At 41.5% G+C, this 13,244-nt stretch overlaps 1 protein-coding gene across 2 annotated transcripts in view; it reads left to right on the forward strand.

Moving 5' to 3' along the window:
* myo10l1 (myosin X, like 1) overlaps positions 1 to 13,244 on the forward strand; it is a 47,119-nt gene that overhangs the window by 22,572 nt on the left and 11,303 nt on the right. The window contains exons 4-24 of one of the 2 annotated variants that reach the window (XM_039786566.1): positions 820 to 1,007; positions 2,439 to 2,573; positions 5,223 to 5,347; positions 5,500 to 5,513; positions 5,633 to 5,717; positions 5,964 to 6,070; positions 7,157 to 7,286; positions 7,380 to 7,498; positions 7,610 to 7,756; positions 8,109 to 8,209; positions 9,027 to 9,093; positions 9,314 to 9,406; positions 9,517 to 9,585; positions 9,670 to 9,752; positions 10,249 to 10,351; positions 10,864 to 10,944; positions 11,052 to 11,176; positions 11,295 to 11,427; positions 11,597 to 11,703; positions 11,793 to 12,096; positions 12,227 to 13,144. In XM_039786566.1, coding sequence (XP_039642500.1) covers positions 820 to 1,007; positions 2,439 to 2,573; positions 5,223 to 5,347; positions 5,500 to 5,513; positions 5,633 to 5,717; positions 5,964 to 6,070; positions 7,157 to 7,286; positions 7,380 to 7,498; positions 7,610 to 7,756; positions 8,109 to 8,209; positions 9,027 to 9,093; positions 9,314 to 9,406; positions 9,517 to 9,585; positions 9,670 to 9,752; positions 10,249 to 10,351; positions 10,864 to 10,944; positions 11,052 to 11,176; positions 11,295 to 11,427; positions 11,597 to 11,703; positions 11,793 to 12,096; positions 12,227 to 13,144 — 3,234 coding nt within the window. The remainder of the gene's footprint in view (positions 1 to 819; positions 1,008 to 2,438; positions 2,574 to 5,222; positions 5,348 to 5,499; positions 5,514 to 5,632; positions 5,718 to 5,963; positions 6,071 to 7,156; positions 7,287 to 7,379; positions 7,499 to 7,609; positions 7,757 to 8,108; positions 8,210 to 9,026; positions 9,094 to 9,313; positions 9,407 to 9,516; positions 9,586 to 9,669; positions 9,753 to 10,248; positions 10,352 to 10,863; positions 10,945 to 11,051; positions 11,177 to 11,294; positions 11,428 to 11,596; positions 11,704 to 11,792; positions 12,097 to 12,226; positions 13,145 to 13,244) is intronic. The other variant, XM_039786567.1, reaches the window with a different exon arrangement.

The following is a 13,244-nucleotide window of genomic DNA, read 5'->3' on the forward strand; positions in this document are numbered from 1 at the left end:
AACGTGAGAATATTGTGGTAAATCAAATCAATGGTTTAAACATTCATCTCACATGTGAGCATTGATGACATATAAAGACCATATTCTCTGTTTGTGGTCATAGAATGGGTATTAAGATCAATTAGAACTAGTGCATTTTGATCATGTGTATGGTGAAAGTCGGCCATCTGCAATGCCTGAAAACCTGAAAGATTACCAGACAACAGACCAATAACAGCCTCCCTGGGTGTGACCTAATCTAGATGCTGAAATATTATCCATACATGGATTTCCCTTAAGCTGATCATAAGAATTTACCCTGCATGGGTCAGCTCTCTGTGTCACTGTGTGCCTATGCATTTATCTGTATACTCGTCCTTCTGCACAGTTTTATATGTGTGGCAGACAAATTGCACAGACAGGGTAATATGACACGATGGAGGGCATGCTGACCTCCACTTTTTTTGGTTACAGCACAAACAGCTCAAAAATGCAAATCTAGTCTATCTCCTCCATCGTCTCACTGATTTGAACTCAGCTTTCTAACAAAAATCTGTTGATTCGTCACTTGTCAGTCCCAATGTCAGATCTCCACCCTGCTGTGTTCCCTTATCCTCCAATCCAGATTAATATCAATACAAGACTGCTTTAAATGTCAAATATTGGTACTTTATGTGTTCATGAGAGGTTGTTGTTTGCATATCTGTTAGCGCTTTTGATGTAAGTGTGCAGGAGAAGTGGAAAAAACAACAAAAAAGAAGCACATAAACATAAGATACAAAAGGCTAAAAGAATTATACAGTTACACAACCTAAATAGTTACTTCTTGACTGTGTTCAGACTAATATCGGCAGCATCCTGGCAGCCGTCAACCCCTACAAGCAGATCTCAGGTCTGTATGACCCAGAGAGGGTGGACCTGTACTCCAAGCACCATATAGGGGAGCTCCCTCCACACATCTTTGCAGTGGCCAATGAATGCTACCGCTGCATCTGGAAACGTCACGACAGTCAATGTGTCCTCATCAGGTGAGTATCAACCATGGAGGAGTGAATATGCTGGTTTACCTCTAATACATGCTTTGTCCATCTTTCAGTTCATCTCCAAAGCCATCAATCCATCTTAAATCCTGTGTCACAGGGGACTGCAGCCTATCCCAGCACGCATTAGACGAGGGGGTAGTTCCGTTTTTAGAAAATCCAACAATTCCTACTGTCCTACTTACGCAGATTACACATGCATTTTTTTATGTCTCTAAATGTTTGCTTCATCTGGTTTCTTGTCGACAGTTAGTAGAGAAGATCAATACCCTCAGCCAGGAGACAGTTAGCTTAACATAAAGACACTTTGGTTTTTAAGATATTATATGTTGATTAGTGAGCTTTAGAGGAGCTGGTAGGTAGATCTTTTTCAGCTTGTAACCTGCCAATGCAGAGCCAGTTCGAAAATGACAATGAAAATCAAGGTAAAGGCTAAAAGAAGTAGATAAGCATTTCTACCTTTCAGACATATTGATTTCTGTCGGTGTTTTAGAGAGAGGGAGACCGAGTTGAGATCAAGCTGATGAGGATGAAATAGAGATTGCATCTGCCTTGGTGTTGTAAATTACTAAATGGCATCCCTCCACCTATAGCAGGCCCCAATAACCTGCTCCTGGCCTGCTTTGCTAATCTGGTAGTAGGGTCAGACATCTGATCTAAACCTGTTTGAGTCGTGACTCACTCGGATCTTTCACCCGACTCTTTAAATTAACTCATGAGTCGCGAGTCTCTAGTGTCATTAACTCGGATCAGTTGAGTCCTACTACAATTCAGTCGAAAATGATAACAGCGCCACACACAAACCTCTTGCAACATTAGCTACTACTAGTCCTAGCCATCTTAGCTGCCAAAACCTTTGTAACTTACAATTTCGTAGGCAACCACAACTCCACAAGTCAACTCAATTGAAAAATTCATTCATTCACTACGGGCATTTCTCCATTCCTGTTTCTATGTCTACATTGAAAGCCTATATATTGCTTAGGCTACACTAAGTTAAGACAATAAATAAACAGTCTGGCTCAAAATGATTTTTTTCCCGTGATTAAATGGCTCTCCTGTGAGCAGCTGCATGAGGTGGCAAGTAGGACTGAGTTTCCTTGGCGAATTAACATTACGGACTCAAGTGACTCAGTTTAGTGAGTGACTCAGAATAACTCGAATCCTTAAAAGGAATCGAGTTTGCCAGGCCTAATCTGATCATGCTTTCAATTACACTCAGGCTTTGTCCCTCCTGATATTCTAATTGAGATAGACTGAGAGTTAATGCAATATCTCTGAAGCTATCAAACCTTGATATCAATTAAATGACCAGACCAGTTAGAGACATGGGAATGTCAGAGAAGGTCACAGTGTATTTCATTAAATTGGGTTGTGTGTGTGTGTGTGTGTGTGTGTGTGTGTGTGTGTATACTACAGTGGTGAATCAGGGGCAGGGAAGACGGAGAGTACTAAACTGTTGCTTCAGTTCCTGTCAGTGATGAGCCAGAACTCAGCCGGGACTTCTCCATCGGAGAAAAGTACACGAGTGGAGCAGGCCATCGTACAGAGCAGGTACAGATGAGCAAAATGAAGACAACACACTCTTTCCTGTTCCTTGACTATTACTGCCCGAGCTGTTTTAGGGTCTTTTGGAACAAGTCTGAGTCCAGTCTAAACTCAATCGAAAGAAGGCCAGGGTAAGCTTTAAGTTTTGTCGTAGAAAATATCAAGGATTAATATTTAGTTTCGTAAAATAGTACAAAAACTCACACATTTTCCAAGTACAGTGCCTTGCGAAAGTATTCGGCCCCCTTGAACTTTTCGACCTTTTGCCACATTTCAGGCCTCAAACATAAAGATATAAAACTGTAATTTTTTGTGAAGAATCAACAACAAGTGGGACACAATCATGAAGTGGAACGAAATTTATTGGATATTTCAAACCTTTTAAACAAATAAAAAACTGAAATATTGGGCGTGCAAAATTATTCAGCCCCCTTAAGTTAATACTTTGTAGCGCCACCTTTTGCTGTGATTACAGCTGTAAGTCTCGCGGGGTATGTCTCTATCAGTTTTGCACATCGAGACTGACATTTTTGCCCATTCCTCCTTGCCAAAACAGCTCGAGCTCAGTGAGGTTGGATGGAGAGCGTTTGTGAACAGCAGTTTTCAGTTCTTTCCACAGATTCTCGATTGGATTCAGGTCTGGACTTTGACTTGGCCATTCTAACACCTGGATATGTTTATTTGTGAACCATTCCATTGTAGATTTTGCTTTATGTTTTGGATCATTGTCTTGTTGGAAGACAAATCTCCGTCCCAGTCTCAGGTCTTTTGCAGACTCCATCAGGTTTTCTTCCAGAATGGTCCTGTATTTGGCTCCATCCATCTTCCCATCAATTTTAACCATCTTCCCTGTCCCTGCTGAAGAAAAGCAGGCCCAAACCATGATGCTGCCACCACCATGTTTGACAGTGGGGATGGTGTGTTCAGGGTGATGAGCTGTGTGGCTTTTGCCAAACATAACGTTTTGCATTGTTGCCAAAAAGTTTGATTTTGGTTTCATCTGACCACAGCACCTTCTTCCACATGTTTGGTGTGTCTCCCAGGTGGCTTTTGGCAAACTTTAAACAACAATTTTTATGGATATCTTTAAGAAATGGCTTTCTTCTTGCCACTCTTCCATGAAGGCCAGATTTGTGCAGTATACGACTGATTGTTGTCCTATGGACAGAGTCTCCCACCTCAGCTGTAGATCTCTGCAGTTCATCCAGAGTGATCATGGGCCTCTTGGCTGCATCTCTGATCAGTCTTCTCATTGTATGAGCTGAAAGTTTAGAGGGACGGCCGGGTCTTCGTAGATTTGTAGTGGTCTGATACTCCTTCCATTTCAATATTATCGCTTGCACAGTGCTCCTTGGGATGTTTAAAGCTTGGGAAATCTTTTTGTATCCAAATCCGGCTTTAAACTTCTCCCACAACAATTATCGGACCTGCCTGGTGTGTTCCTTGTTCTTCATGATGCTCTCTGCACTTTACACGGACCTCTGAGACTATCACAGAGCAGGTGCATTTATACGGAGACTTGATTACACACAGCTGGATTCTATTTATCATCATTAGTCATTTAGGTCAACATTGGATCATTCAGAGATCCTCACTGAACTTCTGGAGAGAGTTTGCTGCACTGAAAGTAAAGGGGCTGAATAATTTTGCACGCCCACTTTTTCAGTTTTTTATTTGTTAAAAAAGTTTGAAATAGCCAATGAATTTCGTTCCACTTCATAATTGGGACCCACTTGTTGTTGATTCTTCACAAACAATTACAGTTTTATATCTTTATGTTTGAGGCCTGAAATGTGGCAAAAGGTCGAAACGTTCAAGGGGGCCGAATACTTTCGCAAGGCACTGTAGAAACCCTGTTTTGTCCAATTAACTTCCCCAAACCCAGTCATTCATTTTACAGTGATATTAGAGAAAAGCAGTATCCTCACATTTGAGAGGCTTTTTGCATTAAATGTTTGGCAGTTTTGCTTAAAAAATTTAAAGCATTACTCGATTGTTAAAAATAGTTGCCGATTAATTTTAGTTACCCCAGATTGTGACTGTGCGCTAGGTACAGAGCACCGCGAGCTGCCGGTCATTTCAGCGGAGTTTACGGTTAAGTTTAGGCAAGAAAAAGTGAGCGTTACACGGCGATGAAAGTTAAATTTAGGCACTAAAACGACTAGTTAAGTTTAGGAAAAGATTGTGGTTTGTATTAATTTTAATACAGAGTGGTGGTGATGGCGCAGTGGATGTAACACATGCCTTTGGTGTGGGAGATATGGGTTCAATTCCCACTGCAATACATCAACCAGTATGTCCCTGAGCAAGACACTTAACCCCTAGTTGCTCCAGAGGCGTGCAACCTCTGATATATAGCAATTGTAAGTCGCCTTGGATAAAAGTGTCAGCTTTGTAATCTAACACTCTCAAGGAACATGCAGGAACTCCGCTCCCTGGCTGTAAGCCATGTTAACGCCCACCGATCCTACACGACTACCTCCCTACACAGCATTCTTATACAGCAGCAGTCAATGATGCACACAGCCAAAAAACAGTGCTTAACTTTTCGTAGCTTTTCGAACGTATGGTTCATAAGAACAGGCTGACTGCATGCACAGATAAATTAAAGAATAAACAGAATGCACTAACTGCAGGTTTTAACTCTCTGTGCAGTCCGATCATGGAAGCGTTTGGTAATGCTAAGACTGTTTACAACAACAACTCCAGTCGCTTTGGGAAATTCATTCAACTTCACTTCTCTGAGGGCGGCAACATCCAGGGTGGCTGCGTCATTGACTGTATCCTTATATGTATTTAAAAATAAGTATTTTTGTATCAAATGTACCAACATTTCTACGTGCTTTTATTTAATAAAAAGGTGTGCTAAAGGAGTAGGCTATTGTGAAGAACTCACATTTTATCGTTGTTTCCTTGACTCTCTACCTTTCAGATTTACTGGAAAAGGTAACCATGTCTGCGGCCTGTTCATATCAATTATAATTCATTCAAGTGATTTGTCAGTTCTACATTTTAATTCAGAATGAAATGTTAATGGTGGCTTTGCTGCATTGGTTTTGCTGTAGAACCGAGTGGTGCGACAAAATCCTGGCGAACGAAACTACCACATCTTCTACGCTCTGCTGGCGGGAGCTAACAAAGACCATAAAAGTAAGGAAAAAGCATAAAAATGTTCAAATATCAACAGTGTCTTAAGTTTAATGTGTCTGGTGTTTTAAACAGTATTCACAGTACATTTACAACAGATGGTGATAGATCTATAGCAGCTGATCATGTTATAAATAAAGCATGTTTATGTAATTTCAGTGCAACTTTTCCAAACTATATCTAAGTGCAGTTAAGTGTCTCAATGTGCATCTCTCCCAATATCACCCTGACATATATTTCCTCTATCAGGCCTCTACTTCCTGGAGGACCGTCCTGAATCTTTCCACTACCTCAGCCAATCGGGATGTATGAAGGACAAGAGCCTGAATGACAAAGAGCTGTATAACAGTGTTATGGTCAGTTTGACTGCATTTACAGCCAAACTGGGCAATAGCTGTCTATGCACATTAGTTAAAGGGAACATATTATGAAAAACTCACCTTTTCACATTCATTTGGGTATCTTGAGTGCCTACCAACCTACAAACTGTCAAATAAGACAACCCAGTCAGTTTGTTTGGGCTACCTAGATCAGAAAACGTGGGATTCAACAAGCTATCAGATTTGGCTCCCCTTCCTATGTGGCGTGCAGGCTCATGAGAATATACTGCCCCCATCCAAGTATTTCCTCCCACTGCTTGAGAACTACCTTTGCAAATGTGCGCCATATTTTTCTCACAAGCCGGGAGCCGGGAGGAGGGGCGTAAAGAGACAGGCGCTAAAAGGTAGCGTTTCAGACAGAGGTACAGGCATATCCAGGCAGAAACATTAGGTGTTTTTGAACATTAAAGTGGAAAGTAGAAACCCAAAATACCAGCATGAATCTGAAAAGGAGCATCATACTGTATGTCTCCTTTAACTAGTTAGGTGATGACCTTTTCTACATTACCATGGTAACAACTGACTGTAAAATTGCCCTATATGTTTTTACCTCTGCCAGGTTGTTTTTCCTTTTGTTAGTCTATTTGTCAGCAAGTTATCAACATATTCCCATTAAATTCATTACACAAAGGTATAGTGAAGGACAAAAATGGTAATTGTTATCTGAATTTGGGTATTGTTTAACCATAACTACAAAAGTAACAGATTTAGAGACCTAATTCTGAACCCTATGGGGATGTTTGCAGCCCGCAAATAGCACAATATAAAATACAACTGATAGAAATAATGTCACATAAAAGTCACCAAAACCTGCACTCCTTACTAGCTTTTGAAATGCCTTCTACTGAATTTTTTTTGTTGTAAAATAAACAGGGAATCTGTCGATTTCTGCAGTAAAATTCAAAAACACCATTTATCAAACATTTGTAAGATAGTGCATTGATGCAGAATCAGCGACCATACTATATTCCTTTTATCTTCTCACTGAGAAAAAAAGTGTTAAAAGCACCTCTTCCGTTGGTAGCACCTAATTTCTTTTGCTGTGCTTATTTCTGCATGTAGGAGGCGCTGAAGGTGTTAGAGTTCACAGAGGAGGAGATCAGAGACATGTTTAAGTTGCTGTCAGGAGTCTTACAGCTGGGAAACATTGAGTTCATGACTGCAGGAGGAGCCCAAATCACCACCAAGCAAGGTCAGTGCACGGCTCCGGTAAAATGAGTTGGGGAAAAGCCAAACTTAGAAAGATGTTTTGCATATGTGTAAGACATCTTTGTCCATCTTTCAGTGGTCACTGACTCCAGTGAGCTGCTGGGCCTGGATGCCTTCCAGCTGTCTGAAGTCCTGACTCAGCGCTCTATAATCCTCAGAGGAGAGGAAATCTGCTCCCCACTCACCATAGAGCAGGTCAGCATATATCACACATAAATCCACACATTTGTTCTCCCCCTGTTGATCAATCTCTGGTTCTTCCTGACACACTCACACACCCCTCGGGTTTCCGTCTCATCCTTACAGGCCGTGGATTCCAGGGACTCTGTTGCCATGGCGTTATATTCCCAGTGTTTCTCCTGGATCATCCTCAAGATCAATCAGAAGATCAAAGGGAAGGAAAACTTTAAATCCATCGGCATCCTTGACATCTTTGGCTTTGAGAACTTTGAGGTCAGAACTTTGACCTGTTTTGCTGGAAAGCTGTTTTCTAAGTACCACAGACACACACACACACACACACACACACACACACACACACACACACACACACACACACACACACACACACACACACACACACACAAATACACACACACACACAAATACACACACACACACACACACACACACACACACACACAAATGTAAAGCATTGTTGCTGCACCTTGGTGGAAAGTCCAGATGTTACAGTTTTTGTCTCTCATTAAACACTCATATATATATATATATATATATATATATATATATATATATATATATATATATATATATATATATATAAGACATGTGTCTGTGCTTCCAGGTGAATCGGTTTGAGCAGTTTAACATCAACTACGCCAATGAGAAACTTCAGGAGTACTTCAACAAGCATATCTTCTCCCTTGAGCAGCTAGAGTACAACAGGTGAACTTCTACATACAGTACAGTATATCTTTACAAACCTGCATTAGCAAAGACTATATATAAGGTAGTCAGTTTGTTAGTGAGTTCATTAGTTAGGTGTCTTCAATATAACAATATGAAAAATATAAAATACAAATTTAAGGGATCAAGTAAAAACAGCATTAGGTCCAAACAATAATCTTGTGCTTTACAGATAAAGCTATTATTATCTAACTTCTGCTCAAATTTGACACGAATCATGCAAGTTTGACAGTATTATTTTATATTATATTTGTTTCTTTATTTTTATTTTATTAACCTTTATTTTACCAGGAAATAATCCCTTTGAGATTCCGAATGTCTTTTTCAAGGGAGTCTTGGCCAAGACAGCGGTATAATAGTTCCATATTAAAATATACAGTGAAAAACAAATGACAGTTGGCAATTTAACATCATCTCAACATATTCACCAGCAGCGCTCAGTAACATCACATGTGCATTTAGTACTCAAATAGTCCTTTATCCAAATTTTAAACAGTGTCATTGTTGGTTTAGTCTAATTTAAGATGATTCTGCAATTTATACCAGGATAAACAGTTATTGTTAGGTGCTCAACAGTGAAACAAACAGAACATGAATATGCCAAAGTAATTAGATTGCTTTTCTTTTTGCCAAATGAGCACAGACATTCAGGTGGTGTCCGAGATATTCAGGTTGTGTGTTTGTCCGAGGAGCTTTTTTCAACCAGTATGTACAGGTTGTGCAGTGATATGAAGTTACAGTAAATAAATACTGAAAAAGTTTTTTATGTATAACTGTTTGGGTTTACTCTCCACAGGGAAGGTGTCCAGTGGGACGCCATAGACTGGATGGACAATGCAGAGTGTCTTGATCTTATAGAGAAGGTAGGAAATTTGTAACATGAACAATCTTTAGAGCTGTCATAATGTCAGTTAGTGCCCTTTTTAAGTTGGGCTGAAAAGAGTTCAAATAAAGGCTGGGTTGGACGCCTCAGATACTCTCTGGAAACTGATATAATAATATTGGACTGATGTCTTAGAAAGTGGTGTGGATTTCATGAAGCTGAGGCAATAAACATGATGTTTTTTCACCCCTCTCTCTTAGAAACTGGGCTTGTTGGCACTCGTGAATGAAGAGAGTCGATTCCCCAAAGGAACTGACTTCACTCTGCTGGAGAAGTTGCACAGCAGACACTCAGTGGGTTACAGTATTTACACTAACAGCATTTGTTATTTAAAAAAATGTTGAGCTCAGTATTAAACGTCACATTATATTTAATTTTTTTGCTATTTTCCTGTTTTCTGCAGACAAACCCTTACTACGTCAAGCCCAGGCTTGCTGATCATCAGTTCGGTATTAAACATTATGCCGGGGAGGTAAGTCACTTCATGTCAACGCATGGTATTTGTTATTGTAGTGAAGTCTGGGAGATTTATGATAAACCTTTCTGTCTATGTCAGGTCCTGTATGATGTTCGAGGGATCCTGGAGAAGAACAGAGACACCTTCAGAGACGACATCCTAAACATGCTAAAGGACAGCAGGCAGGACATTCACTTACACTAAATAAATAGTTTATTGGGACTGTTATAAGTTCTGACATTGTTTTACGTAATGGTTTAATTTTTTGTCATTCATTAAACTGATATGAATCTTTGATGCAAATTTGTTCTACATATTACAATTACTAGTATTACAATTTCATTTGTCTGGTTAAAAACTATAATCCAAAATCATTGAAATGTCTGGGACTGAAACATATAGAATTGTGTTTCGGACAATGTCTGCTGGGCTCAAGAACCTAAACCTTCTCAACCTAACTCATCTAAAATTTCATCAAGAAATGTTACATTTTCACAGTGTTATGCGAAGAGTATAGGAAAACAGTTAATACTTTGCTGAAAAATGTCTATATTTTTTCAGCTAGTTGATTTCTGTGTCGGAATTGTTTCTTTCTTAAGTTGATCATCATCAGTATTTCTACTGACATAACTTATCATGTGTAGGTGTGTAATCCATCATGTTTCTGTTGCCTCTCAGACTGGACTTCATCTACGACTTGTTTGAGAAGGTCGGCAGCAGGAACAATGAGGAGAAGATGGGAACGGCCAGACGCAAACCCACCGTGAGCTCCCAGTTCAGGGTGAGTGATGCCAGCAGTTTATTAGATACCCAACCTAATGAGCAACTCATAACAAAAGATGTAAAAGTCAGCACCACAGCGAGCGGACAGAAAAGTTGTGCTAGGTCTTAAAAATGTCAGAAATTTGTGAAAATGCCCAGAGCCCGAGGTGACGTCTTCAAAAGTCCTATTTTGTCCAACACACACAGTCCAAAAACCAAAGATATTCACTTTATAGTGATGACAATCAAAGAAAAGCAGCAATTCCTCACATTTTAAGAAACTGGAAGCAGTTAATATTTCATTTTTCTTCGATAGATAACTTAAACGATCAATGTTTCTATCGCTCAACTAATAACATTGACTAGTTGTTTCAGCCCTACTAAGACATAAGAGCCAAAGATGAACTCTTTAAAAAGACAATTTTTAAGTGTTTTCTCTCTCATTGAAGGAGTTAAGATGGTCATTTTGTTCACTGCCATACGAAAGAAATGCACAAACATTTGATTATTTTCCTTTCTCTGTCTCCTCAGGACTCCCTTCATTCTCTCATGGCCACTCTGAGTGTATCTAACCCTTTCTTCATCCGCTGCATTAAGCCCAACATGAAAAAGGTCAGTCTGTTTCTGACTAAGTTTCAAACTCAATTCTGTCTTAGAGGTTGATTGGCAACCACCTAATGAAGTTCAATGTTAAATAATCTTTCTTATTTTACTTGTAGAATCCAAGTGTGTTTGACCCAGAGGTCGTCCTGAACCAGCTGAGGTATTCTGGGATGTTGGAGACTGTGAAGATCCGTCGGGCCGGGTTCCCTGTCCGCAGAACTTTCAAAGATTTCTTCTCTCGGTAAGTATCTCTAAATCTACCTTTATCTTATCTTTTATCTTATTTGTGTGCGTTTGTGTGTGTGTTTGTGCAATTGTCTCTGAATTTTTACACTTCCTTTTTCTTTTCTGCCTGCCAGGTATAAAATCATTCAGAAAGAGAAATCATCATTATCATTATCAGTAGCAGCAGGAGATGATAAGAAGAGAAGTACAGACCTTTTAACCAAATATGACAAGACCAAAAAAGAGTGGCAGTTGGGCAAGACCAAGGTAAGATTTAATAGTTTTTGGCAAAACCCCTTTCAGACTCAAGAAAGCTTTCATGACAGATGTTTTGAACCACCACCACTTGTAACAATACATAATTAATCCATCATTTAATAGGTTTTCTACATTGCATTAGACATCTTCCAGGTAACCTTTCTCTTTTGTTCTGCAGGTGTTTATGAAAGAGTCTCTCGAGCAGCGTTTAGAGAAAGACAGGGATGAAATCCGACGCCAAGCTGCCATGATAATTCGAGCCCATCTACTCACTTTCTCTGCCAAGTAAGACCCTCCTAACAGGAACTAAAACAATTTGTGTGCCAGTTGTTATTCCATGTGTTTTATACATTTCTTTTCCATTTTGTCCACAGGAAGCACTTCAAGCGTGTACGTGCCAGCGTGGTCACCCTCCAGAAACACTTCAGAAAGCACATCCAACGCAGACGGTTCGTAAAGCAACGTAAAGCAGCGCTGGTGCTGCAGAGACACAGGCGAGGTCAGGTGTCACGTACGCGAGTCCGAAAACTCCGAGAGGAGAAGAAGAAGAGGGAGGAAGAAGAGAAGAAGAAAGAGGAGGTGGAGGAGAAGAAGACGGCAGGCGAAGGGGAGCAGGAGGAAGCGAATGAAGGAGCAGAGAAAAAGGCAGAGTCGTCCGAGGAAAGTGCTGGTTCTTCAGTGCGTTTTCTCTCTAACTCCTAAACACGTATACACAATGAAATTGCATCTTATTCTCCTCCAGTTGATTTACAGAATAAAGCAAATGTTGATGCTTAATATGCCCCTTCTTTATCCTCCTCCTGTCTAGGATGAGGCCCGGCAGATGGAGGAGATCCTGCAGTTGGAGCGAGAGATCGAGCGCTTGCAAAAGAAGAGAGAGGACGAGGTGTCCCAGCTGTGTGAGTCCTCCAAACAGGAGCTGCAGCTGCGGCGGGACGCTGAGCTCAAACGGATGAAGAAGGAAGCGTCCCGCAAGGCCACGGAGCTCATCGACCTCCTGAATTTCGGAGGCGTGGACCCTTCGCTTGGACCAGTCGCGGCCAAGCCGGCCGCAGAGGCGAAAGCTCCAAAAGCTGCGAGTGCCACCAGAGGTGCGTCCAAAGAAGAGGAGGTGGACGAGGGCTTTCATGCTGAGGAGGAGTGCATCCCTCTGCCTGACTTCCCTCCTCCTGCTGAGACAGACGCTCCTATCGATCAGGACATATTCGCTCACCTCCCACCTCCCCCTCCTGCTTTCGCAGAAGGGACAGTGCCTCCTGCACCGCCTCCTCCTCCCCCTCCGCTGCCTGCAGACGGTGCGCCTGTTGCTGGAATCCCTCCCCCACCTACTCTCCCTCCGCCTGAAGATGGCTCCCCTGTCATTCCACCTCCACCTCCACCTCCACCTCCCCCTCCTCCAGGAGAGGGGGAGAAGAAAGATGGAGCCAAGGCAGACCCAGAGTGGAAGGTGAGCATGGTGGAGAGTCTGGGCGACGGGGAGGAGCCCATCTACAGCATGCCGGCCGACACCGAGTCAGATTACGACCAGGAGGAGGAGGACGGGTCCGTCACCGCCGGAGACGACAGCTCCATATCCGGGAGCAACCGCGGGAGCACCACCGTGACGGATGAGGAGCACCCGAGGAAGTCAACCTGCACCAACGCCAGCATCGAGTCCTACAGAGGCAGCTCTGACTCTGTGAGGACACACACTCACACGCATCCTCACACGCGAGCACGCAGATATGTATGAGCAGCTGTGCAGTGCAGATTTTAAATTTTACTCATTGTTGTTATAAATCTGTTAATGTAATGCACTTATACATAGTTTCTTGTCTATTTGTTAT

The sequence above is a fragment of the Perca fluviatilis genome, chromosome 20 (assembly GCF_010015445.1).
Source record: "Perca fluviatilis chromosome 20, GENO_Pfluv_1.0, whole genome shotgun sequence".
NCBI lineage: Eukaryota > Metazoa > Chordata > Actinopteri > Perciformes > Percidae > Perca > Perca fluviatilis.